The 14,944-nt window shown below is 38.3% G+C and overlaps 1 protein-coding gene across 3 annotated transcripts in view; it reads right to left on the bottom strand.

Annotated features, from left to right (window-relative positions):
- MLLT3 (MLLT3 super elongation complex subunit) overlaps nt 1-14,944 on the bottom strand; it is a 117,100-nt gene that overhangs the window by 65,876 nt on the left and 36,280 nt on the right. Inside the window, exon 1 of one of the 3 annotated variants that reach the window (XM_038123609.1) lies at nt 14,549-14,570. The exons of the other annotated variants lie outside the window; for them this stretch is intronic. Within the exon in view, the coding sequence (XP_037979537.1) occupies nt 14,549 (1 nt within the window). The 5' untranslated portion in view covers nt 14,550-14,570. Of the gene's footprint in view, nt 1-14,548; nt 14,571-14,944 lie in introns of those variants that run through there. 3 annotated transcript variants of the gene reach the window in all.

Raw genomic sequence — 14,944 nt, 5'->3', positions numbered from 1 at the left:
GTGAAACCAAATGACTAGTCAAGTCATAAAAAGATAGAGGGAATAGGGGAAGGTGTAAAATATAGGTCCTAGGATAAGAAGAAGGTGGAATGATGGTTTGCCTTAATGATGAAAAACCATACACATATGCACACATGTACAACTGCACAGGGAATGAATTCTAGTACTGCGCACACTTCAGGTGCTCATCTACAGTATACTGTCCCTTAACCTCCTGTGACAGAGGACTACTCAGGCACTCAGCTGCAATGTTAGCTGTATTACAAACACCTCATGAACAGCAATAGTCAGAAACATACTGGTTATGCTGATGCGTTCACTTTGAGCTGCCTTCCTATACAAACATGTTCCAGTAATTCATAGATGATGAGAAGTTATAAAAATGGTCCTCAAACAAAACCTGCCTTCCAGCAACTGCAAGGTATCAATGGGCATGAGTAACAGCAACACTATCACTACTACTACTACACAATTTTATTAATAAGGATTTCTTCTCAATAATTATTCCGTACCTGTTTACATTACATTGCCTAATCATCCTATCCAAGAGGCCCTGCAGAGAGACCTTGACAAATCAGAGGGCTGGACAATCACCAACTGTATGAAGTTTAACAAAGACAAGTGCCAGATTCTGCAACTGGAATGGGGCAATCCTGGATACAGGGAGAGACTGGGGAATGAGACACTGGAGAGGACTGCTGCAGAAAGGGACCTTCCCAAATCAGGATATTCATGAATCTGTGACACTCATTCGACACATAAGAAAGAAATGAGTGCTCAGTTCTCATCCAGTGCATTCTATAACTGAATTCTTTGGATAATGCCTGCAGAATGAGTCACTCAAGATCATAGAAAGTCAGAACGAGCATTGATGATTACCTGTCCCCTGTTCTATCAGGAAAATACACCTTGTCTACAGCTCACATAAATGGCTTAAATAATTTATTTCACAGGATTTATTTCTTTATTCCGCAAGTGAAGCATTACTTTTTCTTTCACAAATACATTCCCATATGTTGCATCAGACATTAATTGACACTAAAGGAACAGATGCAATCAAGCCACAATGCCACATTTTAGTAAAAGTGACTGCACTGAAGCCTTTCAACATAATAATAAAAAAATTCTAGTTAAAGCTATCTCTCTTAAAAGCTTTACCATGAGACTCACTTGCCAGTTTAACACTATTGAACACAACATTATTAATAGATTTTTTTCTTTATTAAAAATACAGTCAGAATGAACAAGTAAAGGCAGAAGTTTCCGTCAAGCAGATTTCAACACAACATCAGGATGATGCACAATAAAGTCTGCAAGAATTCACACATATTTTATGCATCCTGCAGGATACTCCAAGTGGATGCCTATAAGAAGTGATGCCTTCTTAAAGAGAACTGGTTTAACAATAAGGATTTTTGTACTAGTATTTAATAGATATTTGCCTGTTATTTGCTCATACTGGTCACACTCTGACCCACTATTCCATCTATTAAACACTACCTTCCTTAAAAGAAGTCTCAAAACCAAGGGGTGACATTCATTTTCAGAGGAAGGCAGATTGTGGTACCAAATTTCTCCTGCAACAATAACTCAGCTTTAAATATTCAGCTGTGATTTTTTTATAAAAGTTCTTTGACTCTGCTATTCTGCAGCTCACCTTGCCAACTGAAAAGGCCCAGTATGTGGATTCTTAAAAAAAAACTACCAAAACAGCCAGGAAGAGAATGGCTCTGTTACCTTCTAACTTCAGGCACACCTCAGCCATTAATTAAAAAAAAAAAAAAAAAAAAAGTCCAGGCAGGTTCCAACAGAAACTGGCAAAAATTACTAAGATGAGTGTGGTTTAAATGGTACATCCTAGACTAGGAATAAGGAGAGTCCATTTGCTTCACACCTTTTGCTGACATGTAGTTCATGAGAAAGATAAAACCCCAAGAAAAAACACAGAAGGTACTAAAACTCCTAAGACTGGGCTCTCAGCACTGCATTTACAGATATACATTGCTTCCCTCACATAGAGATCTCCACCACTTCTACCAACTGGATAGGATACGAAGACACAGCTTAAAACTCCTTAAATAAAGTGAACCCTAACTAAATTTTGGAGTGATATTTTCTGTAGACACTGTCTACTCTCTGACCATTAAACAGCTTCTTCATCAACTGAGAGCAATCTAATACACAAGGAAAGAGGGCAGAGAAGTCTCCAAATCTGTGGCTGAGTTTGGACTCAGTCATACCTGAGGTCCATCAGGAATTTAGAAAGCAAGGGGCTTGTCTCTGAACCTTGTGACTCAGCAGGAAGGTCTCACAGTTTTACATGCTTACTCTTTTCCAACTCTGGTCTCTGTATGACTCATTCTAAGCTGATTCTAATCTGATTTTGCTTTGTGTATTTCATACATGTAATAAGTAACAGAGTGAACCTTGCCATTGAACTTTGCTAGTAACAAATTTATATTAAACCTGCTTTTGCTAATACCTTTGACAGGAATTTTTTAAGCAACCGAAATCACTCGTGCAAGTCACTTTACATGTGATGGAGCTGTGCTTTCCTGAGGATGGTTGAATGCTTGCCTGCCCATGAAGGAAGTAGTGAACAAATTCTTTGTTTTGCTTTGCTTGCATGCACTGCTTTAGCTTTACCTATTAAACTGTCTTAATCTCAACCCACAAGTTTCACACTTTTATCCTTTCATTTGTCTCACTCATCCCACTGCAGGGAAATAAACAGGCTGTTGTGTGGTGCTTAGAAGTCAGCTGGGGATAAACCACAACATTACCCCTCCAGGACTTCCAGCAGAAGGACCATTTTCCTGATATAGAAACATCCTCAGGCAGCTGCAAAATCTTGAAGTTCGTTACACATCAGATGGTGCAGAAGCTCCTCCTCTTGATTAAAGGACACAAAGTTGTCAGCTGTATTCTGCACTGCACACACAAGCGGAAGACCTCACTGAGACATTCAGAAATTATTGGAAATATCTAGGATCACACATAGTTTATGCCTGCCATCTCTTCTGTCTGCTCCCTCATGTTTCCTCTGAACAAGACAGGAATGCAAAAGAGATTGGAAAAGAATAAGTACTTTTAAACTGAGTTATTCCTACATTTCCTGCTTTATGTCTTCATGTTGTACTTTCAAGACAATCGTATTTTTTCAATACAGTTTTTACAATTTTTCAAAAATTACTGTTAAAAAAATTTACATATGTCTCAGGTGTCAGTGGAGTACAGCACTTCCAGAAGGCACCTGGTCTAGAAGCCTTTCTGGGATGAGCATGACACTAAAGCAAAATAAAAACCTTTGAACAACTGAACTGCAGTTAAGGCTGCCTGGATAATAACACAATTATCTTTGATGGAAAACACATTAGGTGTAACATTAAAAACTCAGAAAATAAATGTCAATTTGCCCTGTAGATATCATTAGCATTTTAGGAGTAATAAAAAATTTTCAGTAATTGTGCACTAGTACATTCTCAGATTTGTATAGAACGTACAGCCCTTGGGATTTTCTATTTTACTCAGAAAAACAGGTCCCATAATTGCAGGATTTGAAGTAATTTCTTTCTTGGTTATTAATTATATACCTCTTCTTACCATTAAAGACTTTGCACAGAAAATATTTTTTCTTAACCTCCAGACAGATACTTAACACAATAAATCTTATTCTCTATTTTAATTTCATTACGCTATGCAAGGATCCAACTGGGAATAAGCATTTCGGAGACAACAAAGTCAGTCTGTATAGCAGTGGTGCCATAACTGTATCAAAATTTTAGGGTTAAAGAAGTTTTACAAGCAAGCCAAGACTATTTTTTTTTCCATCACACTTCCATCCTTCATGGTTATTTCACTTGACTCATTGCAGAATGAGTAAGGCTGGAAGGGACCACAAGCAAATGTCTGGTCCAACCTCCCTGCTCAAGCTGGGACATCCCAGAACACATGGCACAGCATTGTGTCCAGTTCTTGAGTATCTCCCATAAGAGAGACTCCACAACCTCTCTGGACCCTCTCCAGCAGCTCTGTGTCTCTCTGGTCCTGAGGAGCCCAGAACTGGACACAGCACTCCAGATGTGCCTCACCAGGGCTGAGTAGAGGGGCAGGATCACCTCCCCCAGCCTGCTGGCAATGCTCTTCCCAATGCACCCCAGGACACCATTGGCCTTCTTGGCCACCAGGACACACTGCTGGCTCATGGAGAGCTTGCTGTCCACCAAGGGTCCCAGATCTTTCTCCACTAAGCTGCTTTCCAGCATGGATGAGATAACACTGCCCCACCAGGTTTCAACAGTTTATGGAAATGATGATAGAATACATACTTTTGGTTACATCTTACACTGTCACCTAAGATAGTGGTTCTTTTTGGGGGTTTTTTCCACTAGCAATTGCACTAGGAAACTGTGTGAATACATACACTTTAGATTTTGTTCCCAGTCTGATCTTCACAGATTTGAGAAAAGAACACCCCTAAGTACAGTGTGCATGCAATTTACGGTTCAGTTAAGAAACTAAAAGAAAAGTTTTGCGTCTTTGTTTCCCTAATCAGAGCAAAACTCTAAGCAGGCTTCCCCACTCATTTTTCTGTATGTTTTCAGAAGCCTAAGTCCTTCCAACAGCCAAGTATTTTGAAAATATAATGATATATCAAAGACAGGTGATGTTAGTTTCTAAATTCATGATGATCCTAGTAATTTAATTTCAGAAAGGTAAGCACAAAACTCAACAGATATCAGCCACAAGTCTTACTGTCACATTGTCACATTTCTGGAGCATCTGTCTTTGACTTACTTTAAAATTGCTTTTCAAACTAGAACTCCAAACCTAGACAGCATAACAGAAAAATTGTCTCCTCAAACATCAACCTTCTCCCTTTTTTTTCTCATGTGACATGATATTCTGCTGCCATTTACCATGGTTTCCCCTGCAGATAGGTAATGCAGAAGGCTCTGGACACGTCTGGAGATTTCAAAGGGAATGCAGACAGAAAACACCTTGACCCAAGGACAGCAATCCATAAGTTAATAAAGGGAAAAGAAAGTACAGCTTGTAGCTAAAAAGCACACATCCTTATTCAAAGCAAGTGGAAGTGGAAGATTTAATAGACAGCAGCAGAAAAGTCTCACTTGGTGCAGAAGCTGGACAAGCAGCACCTCAAGCTGTAAGCTCTGGGTTTGGGTGTACAGGCACTGGAAAGGGTTCCTCCTTGCAGGTGCTGCTCTCCCCCACCCATCCATTTAAGGGAGCACCCTGTATCTTCTATACACCTACAAGCACCCTAATTCTTGTCCTCTAAAGCAGACCTCATAGCAAGTGAGGCTGAACCCCTCATGTGATGTGGCCATCACACATCTCCCCTACAGCAGCAGCAATCAGCAGCCCCCGTTCAGCCTGAAAACAACACTCAGGATCACCTCCTTGCTCCACACCACTCCGATGTACTTGTGCTCCCCATTTGCTTCCCTGCCACCAGTCACAGTAAGAGCTATTTCTGAATAGTTTGTTATCTGAGAAATTGAACACAACAACAAAAAACCCCTTTTCCTTAAGTAAGAAGATTATAGTGTCAGAAAAATGCCCATCCACAGCCTTATGCTGAGTGAGCATTGAAGAACCTTCCCTCAAGCAGAATCCAACATACTACAAAGAAAATAATAATAAAATTGAGATTGAAGACTCTCTGGTGCACTTCAGTACAAAAACCTGAAGTGAAGCCAGTAACACACCAGTAGAAGCCCCACATCTGAAAGGTGCAGAGAACCTTGAGGTGGAGCAGAATGAGAGGGCTTTTGTCCTGGCACACAACTTTGACATTCATCTTCAGGAACTGACTACTGTCAGGAGCAGAACTTCAGCCATGTGCTTCAGAAACTAAAAATGCTTCAATGGGTGTTTGCCATGCCATTTTAGACAGACTGAGATTACAGGAAATGCTAAAGGAGATGGAATAAATCAGTCACAACTGTCACCTAGAAATGCCTAAACAGGCTCGCTGCATGTCTTGACAGACATGTAGATCTCTGCTATTTAATAATTATTTGCTTTTAAGAGTCCTCTAAGCCACACCTTGCTAATATAAGTAAAAGTAGGACTAAGCTAAGAGAAGCAATCAAAGGACAGGTATTGAAAACATACATAGTAAATTAACTGTTTTTAGATAATTTCACCACTATCTTCCAAAATGTCCTGAAGTTACTTTATGAAGAATATTTACTTATGTACACAAAAGACAGCATGACAAAACCAATTAAGCTGTATAATGGTCCCCATAGTAGTAGTAATGGAACATTCTTCATTTTCCTCAATTGTTAACATGCCTCTGAGGACAGCACAAAGGATCAAACCACCATCTGCTTGTGGGTAGATTTTGGGGAAAGGACAAATCAACAGCATCTTTTCCTTGCACTTTGCTTCAGTTAAGAGCAAAAGTAAAGACAGACAGACTGAAATTAACATTGAGCCATTCTGAATTTTTCCTTCACAAGCAATCACAAACAGACTTTCTTAAGCTTTCCCACAGATAGAGCAAGCTGAAGTATTTAAGACACTAAGAATAAGAGTGAGCAATAGTAAGGACGGCCACTTTACATGTAGTGGTACACAACAGGAGAGAACTGCCCAGTAATAAAAAACCCACAGTAAAGTCAGTTTTTAACAAGGCTAAAAGTTGAATGCATGGTCAAAACAGCATAGCCAGCTCCTACTTGAAGACTTCAGAACCAAGCAAAATCTCAGGGTGGACTAAAGAAGTAGCACATAGACAATGTTCTGCAGGGAAAAAATCTTTGTGAAACAGAGTGAATACAAAACACTCAAACCAGCAATCTTAATTTTATTTATTGAACAGGCAGATTATTTTGACTTCCATCATTCTTAAGGTATTTTTCAATATGAGTGCTATTTAAAATATTTATTAATGACTGAATGTAAGACAGGTATCCTATTGAGAAAAAAAATTTTGATAAAAGGAAATTGTGTTATGTTCCACATGAGCATAATGAAGACAATCAGCTGATTTAACATAACTTCTTACATTTAACAAGATAGTAACAAATGGTAATCAATGTAGAGAAAACATATAAAAATAATTTTAAAGACCTGCATTTAAATTTTAGTTCCATTTCAAATAAGTCACTTAACATTTAGTCTTCTTTATGTTCATAACTTGGTTATCTCAGTAAACTGGATGACTGCCTATTTCAGTTAAATATGTATCTGCTCTTTTAGTGTAACATAATTACTTGGGGTAACAGAATTGCTGTAATACTCATGAGATGTTAACTTACCCTTATCCTGTAAAAGATTAGAGCATAAAAATCAGGAAAAGCTGAGAAACCTCAAAGGAAGTATTAAAAAGCATAAATTGCAACACCATTGAGAAGAGCTAAATTAAATCTGTGACATACTTTACTCAAGTAACATAAGTAGGGTGCATAATCAGCTGCTTACAAATGCCACTGACACAGCCTCAACGCACATAGGAAAGTAAACTATTTAAGACAGCCCCAGACAAAACCTCTCACAAACAGATGAGAATCATTTACCTCAATTTTTGGTCTGAACTCTCATCAGAAGATTCTCACAGCACTTCTCAATAACAAGGACAAATTGATGTCTTCTGAAGTCATAGTTACCCAAAGAGGACACAACAATATGTGCTGGTAAATATTCTCTTGATAAATATTCTCTTAAATATTCCCAACCTTTAAATCACCTAATCCACCTAATCTCTATTTGCTGTCATATCTGTACATGAACACAAAGCACACAGTGTGTGAGCATTTCAAACCTGTAATTACTTTAAGAGACAACAGTAAAGCTCATATAAATACATACAGTAGCTAGAAGAAACACAGGAAAGTGCAACAATATGGTAAAGAAAATGCCAGTGGAATTTTGTTACTTTCTGAAAGTGGCATGTTACCAGCTTAAGCATCTAATTTCAGTCCCATCTTAAAAAAAGGTGCTTCATAGCAGCAATCCCACAAAAGCAGCGATCTGTGGCACTAAATACACTGCCCTTCAGACTTATGACATCCCAGAACAGATTCACAGATCTGATCATATAGTGGCAGTAAATAAGTGTTCTCCTTCACAGGATAACTTTAAAGCCTCTAGGCAAGAGGTGTATAGCACTTCTGTACTGGTTCTGGCTGTGCTAGAGTTACATTTTCTCAATGTCTTAAATGGGGCTACCATAAGCAGATTCCTGTTAACCTAGCCTCAGTTATGATGCTGGAAGCCAACACACACCAAATTTCCTATGAACCAGGCTACAGCTTATGAAAGGGTTTAAGCTCAAGTCTATGTATTTTCTACAATAAATGTTTGCTAAGTTAAAGTGATCAATCTCCGTTGTAATTTTAATGTAAACATCATAACTATTGAACCATGCAATTTTCACATTTTTAACCTTTCTGACTGCTTTTACATGAGTAAGTTCCATGGAACTAAAAAATCCCTGGCCTTACATTAGTATACTGACTTGCACTGAGAACTTTCTTTGGTTTGTTTCTGCTCTTCTCTTTTGTCATCCCCCAACCAACCAGCCACTCAGAAAAGTACATAGGTATGTACAAGGACCCATACATCTGCCACTGCTCTTTCCTGCATGAACAACTCAAAAAAAACAAGGAAAAAAAAAAAAAACACAAAAAAAAAAAAAAACAAAAAAAAAAAAAAAAAAAAACAAAAAAAAAAACCACAAAAAACCACCAGCTATGCCTGCCTGCCCCAGGTGATCAGATAACCATAATCTTACACTGAACATTTGGCAGCTGCCTATATATTTTAGCCTTTGAAAGCATACATAATTGTGTAGGCAATGTGATGTCTGGACTTCAAGTCAGTCCATCCAACTCCTCCAAGGAGACTAAATCTTCATTAACATCCTCAATTAGAGATTAAAAAAATCTTTGTTTGTCTCTCATATCTTCTTCCAGAGTTCCCCCAAAATGCCTGAAATAACTGTTTTATAAATACATATTGTTTTCAATATTCTTGGTCCCTCAGCTTGGGGCTAAGAGTTTGAGGGGTAAGGAATAACTTTATGTTGATTCCCTGTCCCAGAACAAAGGTAATGACTAAAAACAGAGTTCTTTGGGAGCATAGCATGAAAGCTTCTCTAATATCCCACTTCCTTCCCTGGAAACAATTTATTTTAGCAAGTAAAGGAGGCAAGAGTTGCTTATTAAGTATTTCTAAACAAATCTTTTGGATTTATTTACTTTAATGCTCTGAACTAGGATAGATCATTCATTACCTAGTGTCTGCTTACAAGAGGCACAAAGAGGAATCTTTTCCCCCACACTTTTAAATGAGAATATAAATTTTTAAAAATGGTGGAGCTGGTTTTTGTTTGCTACCCAAACAATTAGGAAATAATCCAGATTAAGGGTTATGACTGGGAATCAGTTACCAAATTAACCTTGAATAGAATGCTTCTAATTAGTTATTCACTTGAAAGAAACATGAGGCTATGGAGTTATCAGCAATTCTTTTGACCTCCCAGCTCTCATTCTTTGATTGTGATCATTCTTACCTTTTGAAGTTCTTGCTTTGTTCTCTTCCCTCAAAATGCTGTTACTATTGACATATTTTGAACACACGACATTTTCAAGCTGATAGTCTCTTTTATAAAAAGAGTTCAATTATCCTCTTACGCCTAGCAAACATTACCAGGCTTCATCAGAAAGCAAAGGAAGATCAACAAACACTGTGTGCTCTTGTGTTTTCCATTCCTTCTCATCATCACAACAGCAGAAATTCAGAAGAATGGGATTCAACATTTTCTCTTCTGCCTCATAGGGGGTCAGTAAAACGCCTAGAGGGAAAGCAGTCTGTTCACCCTTCCCTAGATCTGCTAGGGCCCATGCTGAGAAATACAACATTAGAAGAAAGCAGCATGATTTTTCAGATGTTACAGAAAAATGGAAAAGCTACAGTCTTAGTGTTGAAAGTCTCACACAAGGTAGCAGACCTGTAATACTGTTTCCCTCATCACCTTGTCAGACAGTGGCTACAAAATGGAGACAACAGAAAAAACAAAAGAAAAAAACAGAAAATCCATTCTCAGAACAGCCCTTACTTCATCCAGATTTTGTATGGGGTGTGGCCTGTGTGCCTTGGGCATCTTCACCTGTTCCCAAGGCTTCTCTCTGGGGTGTTTTTTAGTTTCTGGGGGAAGGATAAACCTCCCATGTTTCTGAGGACTTAGCAAGCATTGATGAGTATCTGGGCCGACGGGTCAGGAAGAGGGACGGTGGAAAAGGCCAGTATCAGCCCCTGTGTTGCCTGTCCTACACTGATGGCACTAGTTTGGGTCTGTCCTTGTTTCTACAAGGTAGTAATTTTCATAAAATATGGAAAAAGTTAACATCCTCAAGACTCTCACTGCTTTCAGAGGGATATGTAAAAGTGATAAAAAAGCCTCGGTTCCTCAAGGAAAGCAGTATAGATTACATGTTTCTTATTGCCAGCCATGCTGGTTAAGTTTCACTTATGCATTGCTTATGGTATAACCTAAGTTTTAATTATTCTGTTCCCACTGAATTGTGTGCCTGTCTGCTCTTTGCTTACAGTAAAAATTCCTTCAACAAAGCATTTGTATTCTGATCATATTGTGAATTACACTGGTTTTTTTCCCCATCACATTCTATAAAACAGTTTTCCCACAAGAGCCCCTAATATGTACCATCTGTATCAGGATGAAATTCCCAGAGGCTAGTAGCTTATTCAACTTGTGAGAGTCTCCTTGGCACCTATACATTTTTCCATGGTTAAGTTAGCTGTTGGAGTAAATTAAGTATTAAGAATACATTTAACCCCCTGGAATCTGAACTTAGGCCACAGCAATTACAAGTACCTCTGATTTTTTTAAGAGGTTTACTCATTCAGTTTTGTCATCAGTAACACAACTAACATTCCAAGTCAAGCTAAGAAAAGCCTGAAATGTCAAGTTATTACTCAAAAGAAATTAAGAACCTTCTTTAGGGAAACTCCATGGAACTACTTCCTCCCCTGGTAAAAATATGGTGCTTTACTGAACTTTTTCATATTTCCAGTGTTTTTTTTATTTTCTTTAGCACAGTATCTTAAGTCTACAATATTGTAGACACAGAAGAATTTTCAACCACTTCAAGACAAATTGAGTTGTAACTTAGTTTACATATAAGTGATTGATCAAGGAAACTAGTGGTATTGGCAACAGCTTTTAGAGGATTTGGGTAGGGGCAAGCGGATGGGAAACATCTTGTTTTGTGTCATCTACAAAATCAGTGGCAGAATTATGAACAGACAGACACTGGGGACTGCTGACTAACAACACACAGTTTACTCATAAAAAATTTCCATTTTGCTAGACTTGACAAATTTGAACCTGAACCTGTCCTCATATTCAACATTCACAAAAGGCACAAAATAAATCAACAAAACCAAACACATCCTTCTGCCCCTAAGCTGCTCCAAAAATAACATGCCCTCTAGGCAGCAATTACCTGACAATTTCTACCACTCCTTTCAATGTGAGTTTAAAATTCTGAGCTAACACTTGGGGATATATCACACAACCGCATGTGTACATTTTGTTAGTCTTAGTACTGTTAAGCATAAGTGACAAAGCACAATTTTGGACTATCTATGAGAATTTACTCAACTAAAAGACAACAAACCATTTCTCCTACTAACATTAGGTTTGCTTTCAAAAAATAATCAAAGCATCTAAGGGGGAGCCCTTTAAAAAGAATAACAAAATGTTTAGCATACTGGTTCTCAGAATAGCAACAATTTGCCTTGTTTCTAAAATAACAAATGAAAGACAATGAAGCATTGACTTCAAGAGGTGGACCACTGCAAATACAGCATGTGAGTGAATAGCAGCTCAAGACCTGAAGTTACCACCAGACAATTAGCATCAATAAAATGAGGTCATCCTCAACAGAGAGCTAGGTACATTATACACACTGGTATGTTTATTACACAGGTTATTTCACAGGGACCACTTCCCCTTCTCCAGATTGTGACAGCACTAGAGATTTCTAATAGATTTCCTGGTTCATTTGAACAATGGATCAACTAGAGGCAATTTAGTTTCTAAGTAGGACTTCTTTACAAGTCTTACACTAGTGCACTGCTCTTCTAGAAAACTATTTGCTCAAATATTCTTATATGGTTAAATACATTTTCCTAAAAGTAAAGAAACTTTCCAGCTGTTGATAAAACTCTTGAATGGGAAACCAGAATCCTAAGCAAAGGCGACTACATTTCAGTTACACCCTTTCCTATGAAACCGTCCATTAAAAAATGGGATTCAGATCACTACAGAAGCAGAAGGTTACTGCAATTGTTTCAACTTCACTAAAACCAAAGAAGCAGCAGTTCTTGGCTGCCATTAATAGGAGATCAAGATTTTCAAGGGAGAAACTGTATTTTTCATAGTTCTTCTTGTTGGGGTGAACTGTATTTGCACAGGATCATACTGACTCCACTCTACATTGGTTCTTACTAACAGGTGGTAAAGACATGTCAGTGGAAAAACATATTGAGAAGCAGATTTTAATCAGGATGTACAAGAAGATAACTAATATGACTAAATGAAAACTATTTCAATTAATATCTTTCTATTAATTTATTTTTTAAAGTCACATTCAGTAAGCTCTTTTTCTTCAAAGTAGTTATTCAGTGCAATTTGCAGAAGTATTATTTTCAGTGTTTTATCCTTTAAGGGGGTTAATGCATATGAACAAGAGAATGATCCATCACAAGGGCAGATCAGACTAGTGAGAAGTTTTACATTTGGCCATCAAAATCCATGTTTTCTAGCCAATGTGAAAGACAGTAAGTGGGTATGGATAATTGCTAGTAATAGCCCATATTATAAAGTGCTTATTGAGCTGTGATACTACAAGCAAAAGCACTCACAAAGTGAAAATCATCTCCTTTGGGAAAGGACCAGTCACTATCTTATCAGCTAGGATTACTACAGCATTCATCATTTAGGTAATTATAACATGCTTTGAGAAATCATCTGGTTTTCAATTAAGACATCAGCATTGTTAGAGGGATCATGCAAGCTACAGTACAAGAGAGTAAGACCAATGTCCCCTCAAGTCCAGCCTGCAGTAAAGCTTGGTAAAAAAGGAAGCAGTTTTCTCTTCACTTTCCATCCTACAGATGCACTTACATAATTCCAGTTCTTTGGTTTGGCTAGTTCTCATGAGCCATGAATACTATTACTGTGAACTCACAGCTGGCTCACTTGTCAAAACATGAACCTATTAAAGCATCCCTGATTCTTCTTTCCCTTGTTTACTTTCATAAATACCTCAAACTTTCAGTATCTCATTTCAAGCCTCAATATAAAATTGATATACAAATGTGGTTTTCAATGCTTTCTCATTTTTTGCTGTCCTACCTGCATGCGCTAATGTCTGCAGAGAGAAAGAAGGTGCATCCTCATGTCTGTGGAAGTCTAAGTTCTCTCTGCCATACATCTTCAAGGCCAGGAAAAGCATACTGCCGGAGTGCTAGGTGGATACAAAGTTTGATATTGTTTCATATGGGAGACAAGAAATCCTGCTCACTCTTGCTCAAGAGAAAGCACCCTGGGAAAGGTTCAGCTAACAGCCAGCTAAAAAGCAGGTTGTGTAACGAGAGAACAGGTTGTATGGCTGGTGTGTGCTTGCCTCATGCGTGAGGCAGTGATTGCTTGGGGAGACACATGGACACCACATGGTCAGAGAGCTGACTGGGAAAAGGACACAGCAGCAGCCACACTGCAGTGGCAGGTAGCCAATGCATGCTTCTTTGGGTTAAGTTTAGAACATAAAAGGGTTCGGTTTGTTACAGTAAACATTCTTCTTCAAAGAAAGCAAGGAGGTCCATGCGTCTTTGTTCCCCATTGATAAAGTTTCACAACTGTGCTAGTCTAACCTTTACATATAAAGGCAATGGAAAGAAAAAAATTCACTGACTTGGTTTTGCCCACCCAAAAGCATGGAGCCAGAGGTTTCAAATTTTTCTTCCACCTTTAAAAGGCATGCTTGCCATGCAATGTAGTCCTTGCCTCTTTTACAAAGGTGCTAATAACAACCATCTTTAGATGCATCGAAAGAAACACATTTTCCTTTTCTAGGGAAGACTGCAGAAGGTAGCCATCATTTGCAGGGCCATCATTTGCTCCTCTCACAGGTTCACAAAAAATGTCAAAGGTTATTTAAGTCATATGCCCCACTTGATGACTAACGCTGATGGAGAACATTCCTTTTTCTCACCTCTCTTCCTCACCACCTATCAACCTTGCCCCTATGAATACATTAAAATCACAGCTGATAATCTGTGGGTGCAATAGAATGCACATACATGGGAGATGTTCACTCATTACATTCGACCAAAATCTAAACCATTTTTCCCTAAGATCATCAGCTGATTCTCTGAACATTTACCCACAGATTTTGACACTAGACACTGTAATATAGCTTTGAAATAAATGCTTTCCAAGACAGAACAGTGCCACCAAAACAGTAAGAAAACACCAGGTACTCACTGGTATTGATAGCAATCAGTCACCAAATTGAAGGTCACTCTGGAGAGGACACACGGATGGTAAGAAGTTAGGTCAGATTGATATCGAATCATATTATTTACGCAGTGACAGCCTGTGGAAGCCCCATAATGCCTCTGTGAAGTCCAAGTCACTCTACAAAAACATAGGAAGGTATGGGTCCCAATTCAATGAGCTTACGTAAAAAGAAAAAGCTCCCATGAAATTTCGACATTCAGTTTGCAGTGACATGAAGTCAAGCTAATTCAGTTATGATTTTTATCCAAGTCATCTTCTAACTATCAAAACCAGAAACTGGTTTAAAAATTTGCAAATCACTTATAACATAGCCTTCACAAGCCCAGAATGTTTTTCACTCATTCAGCCTCATGCATAATG

This window comes from Motacilla alba, chromosome Z, assembly GCF_015832195.1.
Source record: "Motacilla alba alba isolate MOTALB_02 chromosome Z, Motacilla_alba_V1.0_pri, whole genome shotgun sequence".
In the NCBI taxonomy this organism is placed as follows: domain Eukaryota; kingdom Metazoa; phylum Chordata; class Aves; order Passeriformes; family Motacillidae; genus Motacilla; species Motacilla alba.
This window is presented reverse-complemented; position numbering and strand designations above follow the sequence as displayed.